The sequence below is a fragment of the Parasteatoda tepidariorum genome, chromosome 6 (genome assembly GCF_043381705.1).
Source record: "Parasteatoda tepidariorum isolate YZ-2023 chromosome 6, CAS_Ptep_4.0, whole genome shotgun sequence".
Taxonomy (NCBI): Eukaryota; Metazoa; Arthropoda; class Arachnida; order Araneae; family Theridiidae; genus Parasteatoda; species Parasteatoda tepidariorum.
The window spans coordinates 66,723,134-66,738,556 of record NC_092209.1 but is presented as its reverse complement, the minus strand read 5'-3'; the positions used below and the strand labels follow the sequence as shown (position 1 = coordinate 66,738,556).

Below are 15,423 nucleotides of genomic sequence, written 5' to 3'. Positions count from 1 at the left end.
TTGTTCTAATTGTAATATACATGTTTCATTCAGAGTGTAAGATATAGATAACTTTATTTGACTATATATAGTATTCCGCTTTATATTTTTTCCCCTTCTAATTGTGTACTTGTTTGTGACATCATACTCTGTTAAGTTATATTTGTTAATTTTGTAGCATCATGATCTGTGTTCATGAAATGCAACTCCTGGATAACACATGTCTATATATTTCATTAAACTTTGTATTGTATACCAGTAATATGCTATGTTTACTGCTAGGAAATATATTAAAAACTGCTCTATTTCTATTCTGTCCCCTAGTAGATTGTTGTATTTGTCGCTATTGAACTCTTCTCATGTAATTCTTTTTTTTTAAAACTATACACAGGGTTTTTCTTTACCAGTGTAACAAACTTATAAAAATGTATTTGGCACAAAGAAGAATCAAAGTTAAATAGCGATTCACGATTCTAGCCTTCTTTAAGAAGTTTCTGCATGCGAGACTTCAAAGCATTCTCTAGCTTTTCTAAGAACTCACTGTTGCAGGCATTTCTGCAACATAAAGCTGTTTTTGCCCATGCAGAGAAATTTTGGTTTAATTTTCTAGAATTCTTAGAGGGTTTAAAAAAAGAAACAGGAATCTCATTTACTTAATGTAACAAGAATAATCTTAATGGCGTTTTTTATATTTGGTAATAGCAAGAGATATTTGAAATAAAAGTAAGAAGCAGGCACAACTATCACAGCAAGTCTCCATTGAACATGTAACGTGTTGGAAGATTGAGTTGTCTTGCAGCTACAAAGATATGATATGAGTAACAAGATCTTCAATTGAATCTTCCTCTCTCATTGGTATTGGCATTTTGGACATTGCAGTTGTGCATTGCTCACATCTCTTCTTGTAAATTTGCCTCACTGGGTGCGAAACACCTTGCACACTACAGATACAAAATTCGATTCAATCAAATAGAATATGTTTTTTGCCTGGATTTACATTAAGGCCTTCGGCTCAAATACTCAATTCGAAGATCTTCCAGCAATAATAGGCCAATCGCCTATTTTTTGTCTCTAATGAATTTAACTAACAATTACTATTTTCCAATTTGTTACTCTCAGAATGTTTATCTTCTTTGGATAAATAGCCAGTAACACTGGTACCAGTAACAATTACTAGGATTACTAGTTTGTACTAGCAATTATACAAGCTAGTAACCCTTAGCAAAGTAGTAGTAAAGAAAACTAGTAATCATAGCTCTCATACACTCATATCATCTTTCTTCTTTTTTTTTCTGTATTGCTTGTTTTTACTACCTTGAGTGAATAGTATTGTTTTTCAATATAAGATGGTTACAGCTTTTCTGTCATTAAACTTTACATTTCATCTATCCTTCATTTTAAATATGCTGCTAAAAATGATGGGGGCATTTTAAAATACATATTTTTTTTTAAATTTCATTGTATTTTGTTAACATTTTATTGCTTATATCCATAAAAATAATTGATATTATTTTTTTACAGGGATCAACCAAAGAGAAGGTCTATATTTTTGTCACTTTTGTGCATATTCTACAAACAAAAAGCCTCACTTAAAAATTCACATAAATATGCATACTAAAGAAAAGCAATATGTGTGTAAAGTATGTCACAAGTCCTTCACTCAAAAAGGAAATCTGAACATGCATTACAGAATACATACTGGAGAGAAACCTTTTAAATGTGAAATCTGCCATAAAGGGTTTAACCAATCATCCAATTTGCGTTCTCATAAACTAAGTCACATGAAAAGAAATTTGTATATGCTTTGATGAACATTGAACAGCGAAATGCAACGCATCACATCAGATTTTTTTCTTCTTTTATAATTGATTTATTATGATTGAACATTGTTTGAATAAATTACAAATGAATTTTATCATGTGTCACAACAAATGCAATATTTAAATAAGCTAAAAAGCAAGTTTAAAAAATCTATGTACATTACTATATATTTTAATCAGTATTAATCTCAGAATTATTAGATATAAAACTTTTTTGTATTTGTGTTATTAAAATACATGTCCAAGTGCCTAAAATCATATATGTGACATTTACTATATATTTAATCCCTTAAATGATTTCTTCTTCTTCTCATTGGCACGACAGCCCAGGATGGGCCTTGGCCTTCTCAACAAGCCTATGCCAAGACATTCTTCCCTTAGCCAAGGTTCTCCAGTTAATTATCTTTAAAATTTGTAGGTCCTTTTCAAGGCAGTCTAAAAATCTTAGGTTTGGTCGTCCTCTTTTTCTTGTACCTGTTGGCCTGGCACAGAAAACTTTTTTGGTTGTCTTGCTATCCTCCATTCTTATAATGTGGCCTGCCCATTCCTTAAATGATTTAGGTTAGATTAAAAGGGATTTGCTTTTTTTTCTTTTCTTTTCTTGTTTGAAGAAAAAAGCGTTATGACAAATTTTTTTAATTCAACCTTAAATTCCCTTTATTGTTAAGAAATTCCTCATCAATTGCAAAAAAAAAGTTATGATTGAGAAAAATAATTTTTTAAACATAATATTGATTGGGCGTAGAAAGTTATTTAAGATAAACTGACGTGATATTTAACCTTTACCTGATAACCTTTTCTTCTATATTGCATTTAACTATATAGTTTCAAAAATACTAGGTACCAATATGTTAAAAGACGACTAATTGTGAAACATAGATAAACCTCATATTCTTTTTAACTAGGAACTTTAATTCGACAACAGCAGTATAAATCGACACATTTTTAAATAGCATTAAAATACTAAATGAGCCATAAAAGTACTAAATTTTAAAACCCTAATAATGTGTACCCTTTTTTTAAAAAAAAAATTTCAATTTTTTATAATGTAATATTTTTACTTAATCGTTCAAATTGTTGTTGTTTCTGTTTAGCAATTATAAAATCATGGAAAATAATGTTCTCTAGGTGGTTGGACAAAAGTGTCTTCTTTAGTTTCGTCACAAGTTTGGTATTCAGTTTATCTAAACATTATAATATTTTTCAAAAGCTTGTCTTAAAATATTTTTAAACATTTTGACTTCTTGTTTTTACTGTTAACTAGATTTCAGTAAATCATTTTCTATTAGTTTCTGCTTAAAGCTTGGCGTTTCTATTATTAAAAAGTAGGAAAAAGATAAACAAAAAGAACGTTCAGATATTCAAAGTATAGTGTAACCAGATACAAAACAGGCTTATTTCAAGGCATGGCCTATTGAGCTGCTCATGAATACAAAGTTATCCCCATAATTATTATATAAAAAAACTATTAATGCATGTAGTTTTTGTTCCTTGCTATATTAAAATTATTGAAGGAATTATGAATTCATTCAAGAATATTTTTTTTGTACCTATTGTACATTTTAAATTATGTTATTATTATTCCAATTGAAAAAGAGAAAACAATGGTTAAGTTATTTTATATATATATATAGCAGATTTATATTGAAATTGTCTCAGAGGTATATTGTTTTATACCATTGTTGTGAATTGCTTTGTACAAACAGATTTAATTAGAACCCACCCTGAAATAAGTATTCTCTTTTTTTAATAATTGTTAAATGTAATGCTTTATTATTTAACCATATATGTTTTGTTATTTTTTTACATATCAAAATGATGTTTCACACTATTTGTTAATGATAATTAAGGTTAACAATACTCTTATTACTTTCTCTGTTGTATTTTCCTTATTTATTATATAAATTGTTGTTTCATATTGGCATGATTGAAATTTTTAAGTGGAGAAAACTTGTGTCTTCAAAGTTATTTGAGTACTCCAACTGCAGAATTTGCAAAAATTCATTAAGATTTTGTTACTTAAAGTGAAAATAACTTCTGTTATGGTTTTGATTGACATACAGTAACTTATGTTTCGAGAAAATATTTACTTTCACTTACTAACACATTTGTTCTGTCTACTTCTCAATACATTTGTTCATTTTCTAAAATTGTAAGTTAAATAAAGAGGAAAGGTTTTTATGCTGCAAATTATATATTTATAAAACTAATATTGGCTAAATAAATTAATAATCCTTAGTGCCGTATATCATTCATTTTATTACTTTAAATTTGGCATTATACAATTCAGTTTATACTAAACAACATTTCTAATTTATTTGAAGCACTAGATTTATAAAAGATTTTTTACAAATTTCTTACATTTTTTTTCACTAGCATGGTGGCCCTTGACTTTCCTCAGAATTCCATTTTATACATTCCTGTTCTTGGCTAAGGTTTTCACGTTAGACTTCCTCTTTTTTGGATACCAGATGCCTTGACCAAGGAGATTTTCTTAATGATTTGACTGTCCTATTTTGTTAGGTATCTTGCCAAATTATACCTTTGTAAATTAATAAATTTAATGATGCCTGGCTGTTAAATGATTTAACATTTCCGAATTTGTTCTTCTCAATAATTGCCACACTTCATTTCTCCAAAAATTCTTCTCAATATTTTTCTTTCAAATCTAGCAGGCATCCCTATATCTTTCCCCCTCGTTGTCCATGTCGTAGAAATATATGTAAGGATGAATCTGATCAAAGTTTTGTAAAGGATTCAATTGGATTTTCTGCTGATGAAATTAGATTTCAAATATTTTTGTAGGCTAAAGAAACATCTGTTAGTAGCTGTGATTCTATTTCATGTCATTCATTGTGTTGATTTCGGATCCGAAATACATTATTGTTATATACTAATATATAAATGTTATTGACAACTGCAAATTCTCCTGCCTTGTTTTTTAAATAAAAGGGCTGTGATTCTCTTTCAACTCTCTGTCGTCATGTCATTCATTATGGGTTTTTTTTTCGGAACCTAAATACCTGAAGGTATTAACAACTTCAAATTTTCCTGCCTTGTTTCAAATAAAACGGCTGAGCCGCAATGGCTCCAGGAATAGAGTGTTCGCCTTCCAATGCGGCGAACTGGGGACCACAGTGCTGACGTGAAATATCCTCAGTGGTAGCTGGATCATGGGTTAGAGTCCCCTTGTCGTGAGGCTAACCCTGGGAGGTGCTCGCGGTCTTCCTCTTCATGTAACGCCAATGCGGGTTTGCTCCATCAAAATGTCCTGCACAAAGGCAAATTTTTCCCAATACTCGATCCAGGAGTTCCCTTGTTTTCTGGATTGGGTTCAAAATTACAAGGCTACGGAGTTGAACATTAGTACTTGTAAACCCATAAAACTGGGTCTTCTGATCAACGACAGTTATACAATAAAAATAAAACGTCTGCGATTCTATTTCGATTCTCTGGCATCATGTCATTTACTGTGTTTATTTTCTCTGAACCTGAATACCTGAAAGTATTAACAACTTCAAATTTTCCTGCCTTGTTTCTAATAAAATGGCAGTGATTCTCTTTTGACTCTATGATTTCATGTCATTCATTGTGGGTTTTTTTTCCGAAACCTAAATACCTGAAGGTATTAACAACTTCAAAAGTTCTTACCTAGATCGGGATAGCCTAATTGGTAGGACGTTGGACTCATGTTCAAAAGAACGAAAATTTGAATTCAGATGGCCGAAGAATCCCCGTGTATAAAATGGTGACTTGTGCACGTTAAATCTGTCGGGGTGACAAAGTCCTCCAAGTTCCATAACATGTCAATACCTCTGGGGTACTGATCCAGGACTTCCCTTGTCTAGAAATAATGTAAATGATCATGATAAATAAACACAGTATTAATTTTAATTGTGATATTTAGTTATTTATGTAATGATTGAGATCATTGCTTTTTATTATTCAGTTAACTTATTCTTATGCATCTCTCTTATAAATTTAAATCGCTTTCAAAGTTTGTTTTTTCTAACTTTTGTCATCAAATAAATTTTAGACTACTTCTGAGGGTAATTGTTAACTTTTCTTTTAATGATATTAATTGCTTTCTAGTTAATAGATGTTTTCCAGATTTTAAATTGATGTTGATCCTCTATTGGTTAATGTGAATATTTTCTGTGTCATTTTTTTTTCTTCTTCTGGATTTTATTTAACTTTTTCTATATTTTTTTTTCTACCTGCTGACTTTTGAATTGGAACTTGATTTGGATTCTTCACTATTTTATTTGTGCGTTCTCCACTTTTTCTACATTTTATTGTGCATTTTTTATCATGGTGTATCATGCATTGAATATTTATTTTTTTAATGTGATGACTTATTTTTGAGTGCTTCATAGGATTACCCAAAATAAAGCTTAAACTAATGTAGGTTCCATAATCACTGTCTTTAATGTGTATATTTAAAATCCTAGCCAAAAATTAATTTTAAAAAAAAGCATACAATTTGAGGATCAAAATAAAGAAAGCAAAAACGCCATCAAATTCACACAAATCACTAGTGAGGAAAGTGGGAGTTAAAACATAAAATCTGTTTGATTGCCAGAAGCAGAGAGGATTTGAAAGAGTATTGTTTCAGCACTTACAAGTTACTTAAAACAATAAGCTTGTTTTTGCTTTTAACCAACATTTCTCTCTAGTAAATTGACTGATGTCAATAGCATTTAATTTCTTCCTTAGTTAAATATAAGTTTTTAACTCTTAATATGTATACATATTCGATTGGGAATCTAAAAATAGATATTAAAAATGGTCATAAGATGGAATTTATGAAAGCATCTTGCATTCATAAATTCGAATCATTAAGGCATTATAGTTGACACTTTTTTCTGCATTTCTCTGAAAATATGATGTACGTTTATATATTTTCGCAATCCTGAAATTTAATTGAACTATCACTGTCTTTTTTTTTTCAATTCATTATCACTAAAAAATTAAAAAAAATTTGGTTTATATTCTAATAAAAGTATGATCATTCTTTTCAAACAGATGAGATTTCTTTTTGCTTAATGTTACAGCTTTTGTTTCAATTTTATGGATAATTTTGTTAATATTTTATTATAACTCACTTTTCTCAATATTTGTAAATTAAAACAGATTACTTACAGATTTCTTTCTGTTTCAGATACGTCAGCCAATCCTGAAAAAGAGAGAGGTTTGCATTTTTGTACCCTTTGTCCATATTCTGCTCTAAACAAATGTACTTTAAAATATCACATGAACGTGCACAACAAGGAACGAGAATTCACATGTGAAGTGTTCAAAAAGTCATTTAAGACTAAAAGTAATCTGAATCAACCACACCAAGATTTGACTTGATCTGGTTATTGGCAAAGTACCTGGTCGTGGTAGCGGGCACCATACTTCTAAATCTGTAATTTGCCCTAGGACAACTGTGACTAAATAGCATAGGTATTTGGAGAAAAGTTGGTGGCTGGAATAGCTTGCTGTGGTGCACAGCTCATGTAATGAATCGTGAGTGAAGATATAAAATGAGAAAATATCTAGAAAATCTTAATATCAAATAATGAGTGTTGAAGTTCAAAAACATTTTAATTATCTGAGAGAGAACAATTAGGTAAATATCTAGGGGTGGTATACTCCCGAGCCGAGAATCACCTTTGTTCCTTTCGTCTTCTTCGGAATATTCAAGTGAGTAAAAGAGGGGTGGGCTATCTGTTGTACCTGACATTATCCCATCTGAGAGTAGGAAATTAACGATAGGGCAGCAATGTCTAGTGTCTTGGATAAGTTCCTTATCTGATATAAATTGAGGTTTGCAGTACTTCTGGCATTGTTGTAAAAAGCTTGCATTTAGTTGGTTGGTGAATCCACTAATTGTGTGTATTTTTAGGTCTCTTCTGATATATTTGATCGAGATGTGCCAGGGAGCACCTGTTATCCTACGTAAAAATTTATTTTGGAGAGTCTCTAGTTTCTTAATTTCAGTATTTGTCAGGCAATTGCAGGCTGGACTAGCATAAGTAATAATTGGTCTTATGCAACTTATGTATAAATGTCTTTTTAGGTTTAGAGGAAGTTTCGATTTTGCGTTCAGGATCAGTCTTAGACTAGCAAAAGCGGCTTGAGCTTTAGTAGTAATGTGATCATTCCAGCAAAACTTGTTGCTTAGGGATAAGCCTAGATAATCTGCAGAAAATAGAGTGACTTTGTTTGCTATTCTTTTTTCTTCTTATCATCAGCTTTGATTTGTCGGTATTTATGGCTATTTTATTTTTAGAGCATCAATCTTCTATTGCAGGCATGGGTTCATTTAGCTTTTTTTTTTTTTGCCGCTTGATTTAGATTGATGGGTCTGGCGACTATCGCCGTATCATCAGCATAAAATCCAATAGTATAATTTGGATTATCTGTAGCGATAGGGAAATCGCTACGCACACCAAGATATACACAAAGAGTGACGTTATAAATCTGTGAAAAGACATATATTTCTAATAGTACACTGCAGTTTCATCGGTTGAATCAAGCTAAGAAAAATTGGTTCCATTTATACTAATATGGTATTGTATTAGCATTATAAGTTAGAAAATTAAAGCACTACTTAACTCTAAATATATTTTGATTTTATAAATTTGCTGAACTAGTGAATTATTTTAAATAATGCTTTAGATTGTTTTTCAAATAGTGCACACTCTTTATACAGTAGTGTGCATTCAAAGTGTGTAAGGTAATCCGATGAGACTTATCTAGTGTGACGTAAATGAACTACAACCGATGCGACTTAACATGGTACATTCTAAGGAGGGACTTCGTAAATGCAACATGTGCTACAAAAGAAATTTGTTTCCTCTAACAGACTACAGATTCGTAAGTTGAGTCAGGATACGGAAAACTAAGTGTCTTTATACTAATGTGGTATTATGTTATTATTAGGTATATGTTTGAAAATTAGCACTTTGTACTTCTTAACTTGTATATTTTGATTTTATATGTATTTTCCTAACACATGAATTATTTCATTTACTTCAAACTGTGCACATTCTTTATTTTGTGATGCTTAAATTGCGTAACTAATTGATTTTTAACCTGTGTTATGCTGCTGTATTGTATTGATTTGTTTTATCATCTGACACCTTTTTTCACAGTTTGCTCATTATTTTTTAAAGAATATATTTAATACACTGACTTTTATGCTCAAAATTGTTTTTTTGTCGTGATAATTTATTGTTTTAAAAATACTGTTGATGTTATCACAAGATATTTAAAGCCTCGAATATTTGAAATTCGAACTTTACCATTACATATGGCCACTAAGAAATGAAATAATGTTTAAATAGCAAACGGCTATCAAAATAATTTTTCTATTTTATTTAAAATTTTTAGGATATGTTCAATGTTGAAAATGTTTGTTATTCATTCAAATATCTTTGTAGGAACCTTTAGTGATTACTATAAAGAAGGAGATTTTTATTTTTGCTTGTTCTGTACTTTTTCCACACCACATAAAGGAACCTTGAAAAATCACGTGAACATGCATACTAAAGAACGACAACACATCTGTGGAATATGTCAAAAATCCTTCAACCAGAAAGGCAACCTGAAGATACATTATAGAATACATACTGGAGAGAAACCTTACAAATGTGATGTCTGTCATGAGACATTCAATCATACATCTAACTTACGTCGTCATAAATTAATTCATCTAAAGGAAAGTTTAATTGTGCCATGAGACATTCAATGAAACATCTAACTTACGTCGTCATCAGTTTATTCATCTAAATGAAAGTTTCATTGTGCCATGAGACATTCAATGAAACATCTAACTTACGTCGTCATAAGTTTATTCATCTGAAGGAAAGTTTCATTGTGCCATGAGACAGTCAATGAAACATCTAACTTACGTTGTCATCAGTTTATTCATCTAAAGGAAAGTTTCATTGTGCCATGAGACATTCAATGAAACATCTAACTTACGCCGTCATCAGTTTATTAATCTAAAGGAAAGTTTAATTGTGCCTTGATAAGAAACAACAAACTCTGCCATGACCTATCGCCTGTTCTTTTATTATTATTAAGAAACTCTAATTTCAATGACTGGTAAAAATGACATTTTGATCCCTGTTGGGGGCCGCCGATAAATGATGCCACACATTTTGTTCAATATTTTTAATCTCACAATCGTCAAAACATGTCACACTTCGCCAAATCATTTACAACTTTTGTCTCGTGACACGCTATATTATAAAATCATATGCTAGCAAATTAAAAACATTATAAATTACATTTCAAGTTTTGTTTTTATTCTTTAAGTACGTTCTTATTGACATTTCGAGGCATAATAATAGTATTTTATCTGTTTATTTTAAATAAGGAATTCTTTCCAAGTGTGACATCATTTACTGACGGCCCTTGGACAACGTTGTCAGTGTCTAAATTGGTTTTAATTCTTCATACTTCCTCACCTGTTGGTGGTTACCATTTCAAATTCAAAGTGCATCTTGGAGTGTTTGCATATCAATAAATATAATATCAGAACCTCCAGTTTTCAAGTCATTTGTGTAGATAAGTGTGATTCCCAAATTTTTTTTTGACTATGGAACCGTAAATAGTCGAACTTCTTTCAGCGGAACTCCGATTTTGTAAATAATGAAGTAATACGTAAACAATATAAAATAAAGTATATAAAAACAGTTGCGAGAGTATCAACCAATCAAAGGGTACTTTATTTTGAAATGATGATAAAAGGATTTCATCATAAGTCATTTATAAGTGATGATAAAAGAAATATAAATACTTCTACATTTTATACTCATACATTTTTCAAAATTGACGATAGCAAAATTTAATGTATACTCGTATTTTTTTTTTCTACATCCATGTTAAAATTGGGAGCTTTTTTGAAAGTCTGTGTGTATTTTTACTTTAATACTCTAAATTGAGACAGGATATTCCCCGGATTTTATAAGATTAAGTCAGTCTACCAAAGTAGCAGTTGGTTCGTCAGATAATTCTGTTGTTGTGCTTGTTGACTTCAAAACGAATTTAGTTTACTTGTGCTTCATAAATGCATTTTCATGTGTTATTTATGTATTTTCATTTATATTATTGAGTTTTATTCGTACAAAAATGTTATTCAAGTTGGAAAAAAAAATCGGAATTTTTCATATATATTATCATGTATAAATCAAAAATCTCTTCTTTTTTTTTCTGTCAATAAAAACTTATTTTGTGAAAAAGACATGTCATTATTTAAATCTTGGTATCTTTCAAGAAAGATATTGGATCACTCGTATTTCCTTTGAAAAAAAATCGGATTCATATTTAATCAAAATATTACAGAAATAAATAGTTCCACCTTGAAAGTCATGTGCTTCATGCAAAATTGGAGTTTTTTTATAGAAATTTATAGTCTTTAGTGGCTCAAATTAAGACGTTTCTTAAAATTTGAGGTTGTACTATTTTACAATAAGGCATTAATGTTGTGTAGTGAAGTAGTTTTACGTGCACAGTGTTAGAACGCTAGAATAAAATAGTTCTCTTTTGTTTACAACAAGGCAGCAATGTTGTGCAGTAAAACAGTTTTACAGACAGTATTCCACTTTCCCAGAGTCGTAACAGCAATAGGGTGCAAGTAAAATATGTCACGCGTTCCCTTTAATGTCGTGTTTACAACAATGCTGTGCAGTAAAACAGTTTTACAGACACAGTATTCCACTTTCCCTAGAGTCGTAACAGCACAAGAATGAAGGTAAAATGTCATGTGTTCCCTTTAATATTGTGTTTACAACAAGGCAGCAATGCTGTGCAGTGAAACAGTTTTACAGACACAGTATTCCACTTTCCCTACAGTCGTAACAGCACAAGGATGAAAGTAAAATATGTCACGTGTTCTCCTTAATGTTGTGTTTACAACAAGGCAGCAATGCTGTACAGTAAAACAGTTTTACAGACACAGTATTCCACTTTCTCTAGAGTCGTAACAGCAATAGGGTGCAAGTAAAATATGTCACGTGTTCCCTTTAATGTCGTGTTTACAACAATGATGTGCAGTAAGAAAGTTTTACAGACACAGTATTCCACTTTCCCTAGAGTCGTAACAGCACAAGGATGAAAGTTAAATATGTCACGTGTTCTCTTTAATGTTGTACAGTAAAACAGTTTTACAGACGCAGTATTCCACTTTCTCTAGAGTCGTAACAGCATAAGGGTGAAAGTATGTCATTTGTTCCCCTTCATGTTGTGTTTATAACAAGACATCAATGCTGTTGCTGTAAAACAGCTTTATCGACACATTTCCCTATTTTTTTCCTGGGGCATGATAGCTCAGGGGTAAAGCTATAATGAAACTCATTTGTTCTTTTTAATATTGTGTTTACAGCAAGGTAAGGTAAACGCAGAATGTTTCTTGAAATTTATAATTGTATTTTACTAGAAAACATTGATACTGTACAAGGAGATAGTCTTACGTGCACAATGTTACAGTTTTCGTAGTACGCCAGAACAAAATCTAAGTCGCCTGTTCCTTTTAATGTTATGTTTATATGGCTGTGATACTGAGCAGTTGAACGATACGTCCTACGATAATGTTTTCATTAATACTCTGATACTGAGCAATAAAATTGTTTTGCTAGTGTATCGTATTTTGCTGGTGATCATAACACGGGAAGTGTTTCCTATGATCATACATTTTCATCAAGAAATCAATGATGCGCAGTAAAATTGTTTAAGATATACAGGCTTGTATTTTTTTCAGAGATGAAAAGAAATAAAAGGTTTTCCTTGCTGAGGAGATGATAGCAAGGTTATAGTGTTGAACAGTGGAGCAGTTTTATAGACACAATTACTTGTATTTTCTCCTTCAAAATCCGAGGGAGACAATAATATATGAAACATTTTTTATCGCTTTTGTCACCTCTGTCAGTCTTTTGGAAAGTTATATTGGCAATCATAGAACGCCTTAAATATTTTGGTTGCTATGATGACCTTTTCATTTGTTATCCGTGTCTTATACAATATTATTTTTTATTGAAAAGATTTTTCATGAGTTTAATTACTTTTTAATTCTTTGTGTTTCCGCTCTATTAAAAACATTATTCCGTTCGGTAAGCATACAGAGGGTATATCATTTAGATATAACCCCCGGTTAGCTTAATGCACTTCTGCCAATCAGTGTACCCATGGGAGGTCCTGGGGGCTTTAGTAAACTAGGAATGTTAGTATACAACTTTTTCGTTACTCAGAAAATGAAAGTATTGACCCCTGACTTGATCTGTTACTTCCTGCATCGCGTTGAATGTTAGAGGCCAGTTCACATATTATTTCCGAATACCAACACACCACAAACAATTTTGTGCAATGTTGCTGAGTATTCTGTTTTAACATCTTTGATTGCCGCCTACTGCAGACTTGAAGCTTCACACTACCCTATTCAAATCAATGACATTCGCTTATAATTGAATCAATGAAACATAGCCATATTACTTGCATCTAGCGCGATGTAATTTGATTATGTTTGATTGGATTCAATTAGACTTATCAATTTGATTATATTTGTAGGAGAAATTAAAGTAGTTATTCCCAGTGGGCATCAAACTATATTGACTTACACACCACCCAACTAAGGCCAAGCACCTGTAGCCGTTGTCTTTTAATGGCTATGGTGACTTACATACTTTTTTTTTAAAACGACTCTAGATTTATGTTTTTTATATAATTTTTCTTCTTGACTATTGGAGTTAGTATTTTTTAAACACACCTACAAATGATTGGTTCAAACAAAATATACAACAATTACCGAAGAGAAAGTTCATAAGGATTATAGAAATAACATTATTACTAGTTTTGACTGCGCATTCAGTTCACAGGGCACATATATATTTAAAACAATTTAAATCGTTTTGAATATGACTTCTTTATTAAAATTCGAGACAAGTCTATTGAATTACAGTGGAACCCCGATTTTACGTTGTCCGTTTCGTACGTTATCCCGCTTCTTACGTCATTTTCTGCTGATCCGTGAAAATTGCCTATACCGATAATGTTAAAAAATCCCGGATTTTGCGTTACCCCTTTTATGAAAATCCCGCTTGATGCTTTTTTCTACAAACAGATCAAAAAAAAAAATTTTTCTATTCAAAATAGTTTTACTCATTTTTCCGTGCTAGCATACCAAATGTCGGTTTTGTTTGAGTTTGACAGCTATAACATTTTTTCTCATTTTCGAAACCCCAGTCATCGTGTTCTTTCCTCGAAAGTAGATGTTGAAACGAAAATGCTTTTCTCTGGCCGAAAAGGCTGAAATCGTCGAAAAAGCAAAAGAATTTCATGGCACTAAAGTTGATCTTGCTAAATCTTTGGGTATTGCTTATTCAACTTTGCAAATGATTTTAAAGCAAGAAGCTTCAGTAGAACTAAACGCTGAAAAACTCGGAAAAATTGCAAAGAAGAGAAAAACCTTAAAAACATCTCCGTATGATGAGTTAGAAGAAATTTTAATGAACTGGTTCAAGGAAGACAGAGCAGCAAAGATTCCTATAAATAGATCCATCTTGAGAGAAAAGGCTCTTGAAATTGCTGAAAGGCTTAAACTCCAAGGCTTCAGTGCATCAAATGGCTGGATCGATCGATTTAAAAAAAAAGGAACAGTTTATGCTTCAAATCTATCTGTTGCGAATCCGATAGTGTGGATATGACAACTGTGCAACAGTGGAAAGAAGAAACTCTGTCAAATTTATTAAAGGGCTATAATCCAAGTGACATATTTAATGACGAAACGGGATTGTTTTTCAACCTATTGCCAATTAAGACATTGACAATTAAAGGTGAAAATTGCCATGGAGGAAAGCTTTCAAAAATGCGCTTGACTGTTTTGCTCTGTGCAAATGCCGATGGAAGCCGAAAGTTAACGTCTCTTGTGATCGGTAGAGCAGAGAAACCACGGTGTTTCAAACATATCAAAAGTTTTCCTACCGATTACGATTCAAACAAAAAAGCATGGATGACGCAAGCATTATTTAAAAAATTTCTTCGAAAACTGGATAAGAAAATGAGTTTTCAAAAGCGCAACATAATTTTATTCCTAGACCAATGCACTGCTCATTTAAATCTTAAATTGAAAAACGTGCGAATAGATTTTTTCCAGCTAACTGTACGAGCAAACTTCAACCACTGGATTTAGGAACTATACGATCATTTAAAGAGAGTTACCCCTTATGAAAATTTAAGGTATATTTAAGGTTGATTTGAGGTATTTTTGAGGTATTAAGGTTGTTTTGAGGTATATTTGAGGTATATTTAAGGTTGCAGAGAAAACAGAAATAAAAATTATACCTCGTAAAGGTTGTAATTAAGGTGTACGAGGTTGATTTATATATACTTCAGCTTGTTTTGAGGTTGTTTAAAATTCACTTCAAATCATCCAGACTGATAAGGTGATTTTTAAGGTATACCAGGTTTATTTTCTTACATTTGTAACAAAAGAGGTATTTTTGAGGTGTAAAATTTTTTACCTTATTTCAACTAAAAAGAGTGAGATATTTATTGAGGTATATGAAGTCATTTTATTTATACCTAAGCTTATTTTGAGGTTGTTTTAAATTCACTGCATAAATATTTCAATTTAGAT

General features: G+C 31.3%; 3 protein-coding genes across 3 annotated transcripts in view; all 3 read left to right on the top strand.

The window, feature by feature from the left end:
- LOC107445576 (tRNA Selenocysteine associated protein) overlaps positions 1-15,423 on the top strand; it is a 363,438-nt gene that overhangs the window by 254,370 nt on the left and 93,645 nt on the right. The window lies entirely within an intron of this gene.
- Positions 14,057-14,491, top strand: LOC122269325 (major centromere autoantigen B-like). The gene has a single exon (XM_043041847.1). The coding sequence runs from the start codon at positions 14,057-14,059 to the stop codon at positions 14,489-14,491; it is 435 nt and encodes a 144-aa protein (XP_042897781.1).
- The window catches only part of LOC122269332 (uncharacterized), a 2,557-nt gene continuing 1,621 nt past the window's right edge, over positions 14,488-15,423 (top strand). Inside the window, exon 1 of the mRNA XM_043041877.1 lies at positions 14,488-14,738. Coding sequence (XP_042897811.1) covers positions 14,488-14,738 — 251 coding nt within the window. The remainder of the gene's footprint in view (positions 14,739-15,423) is intronic.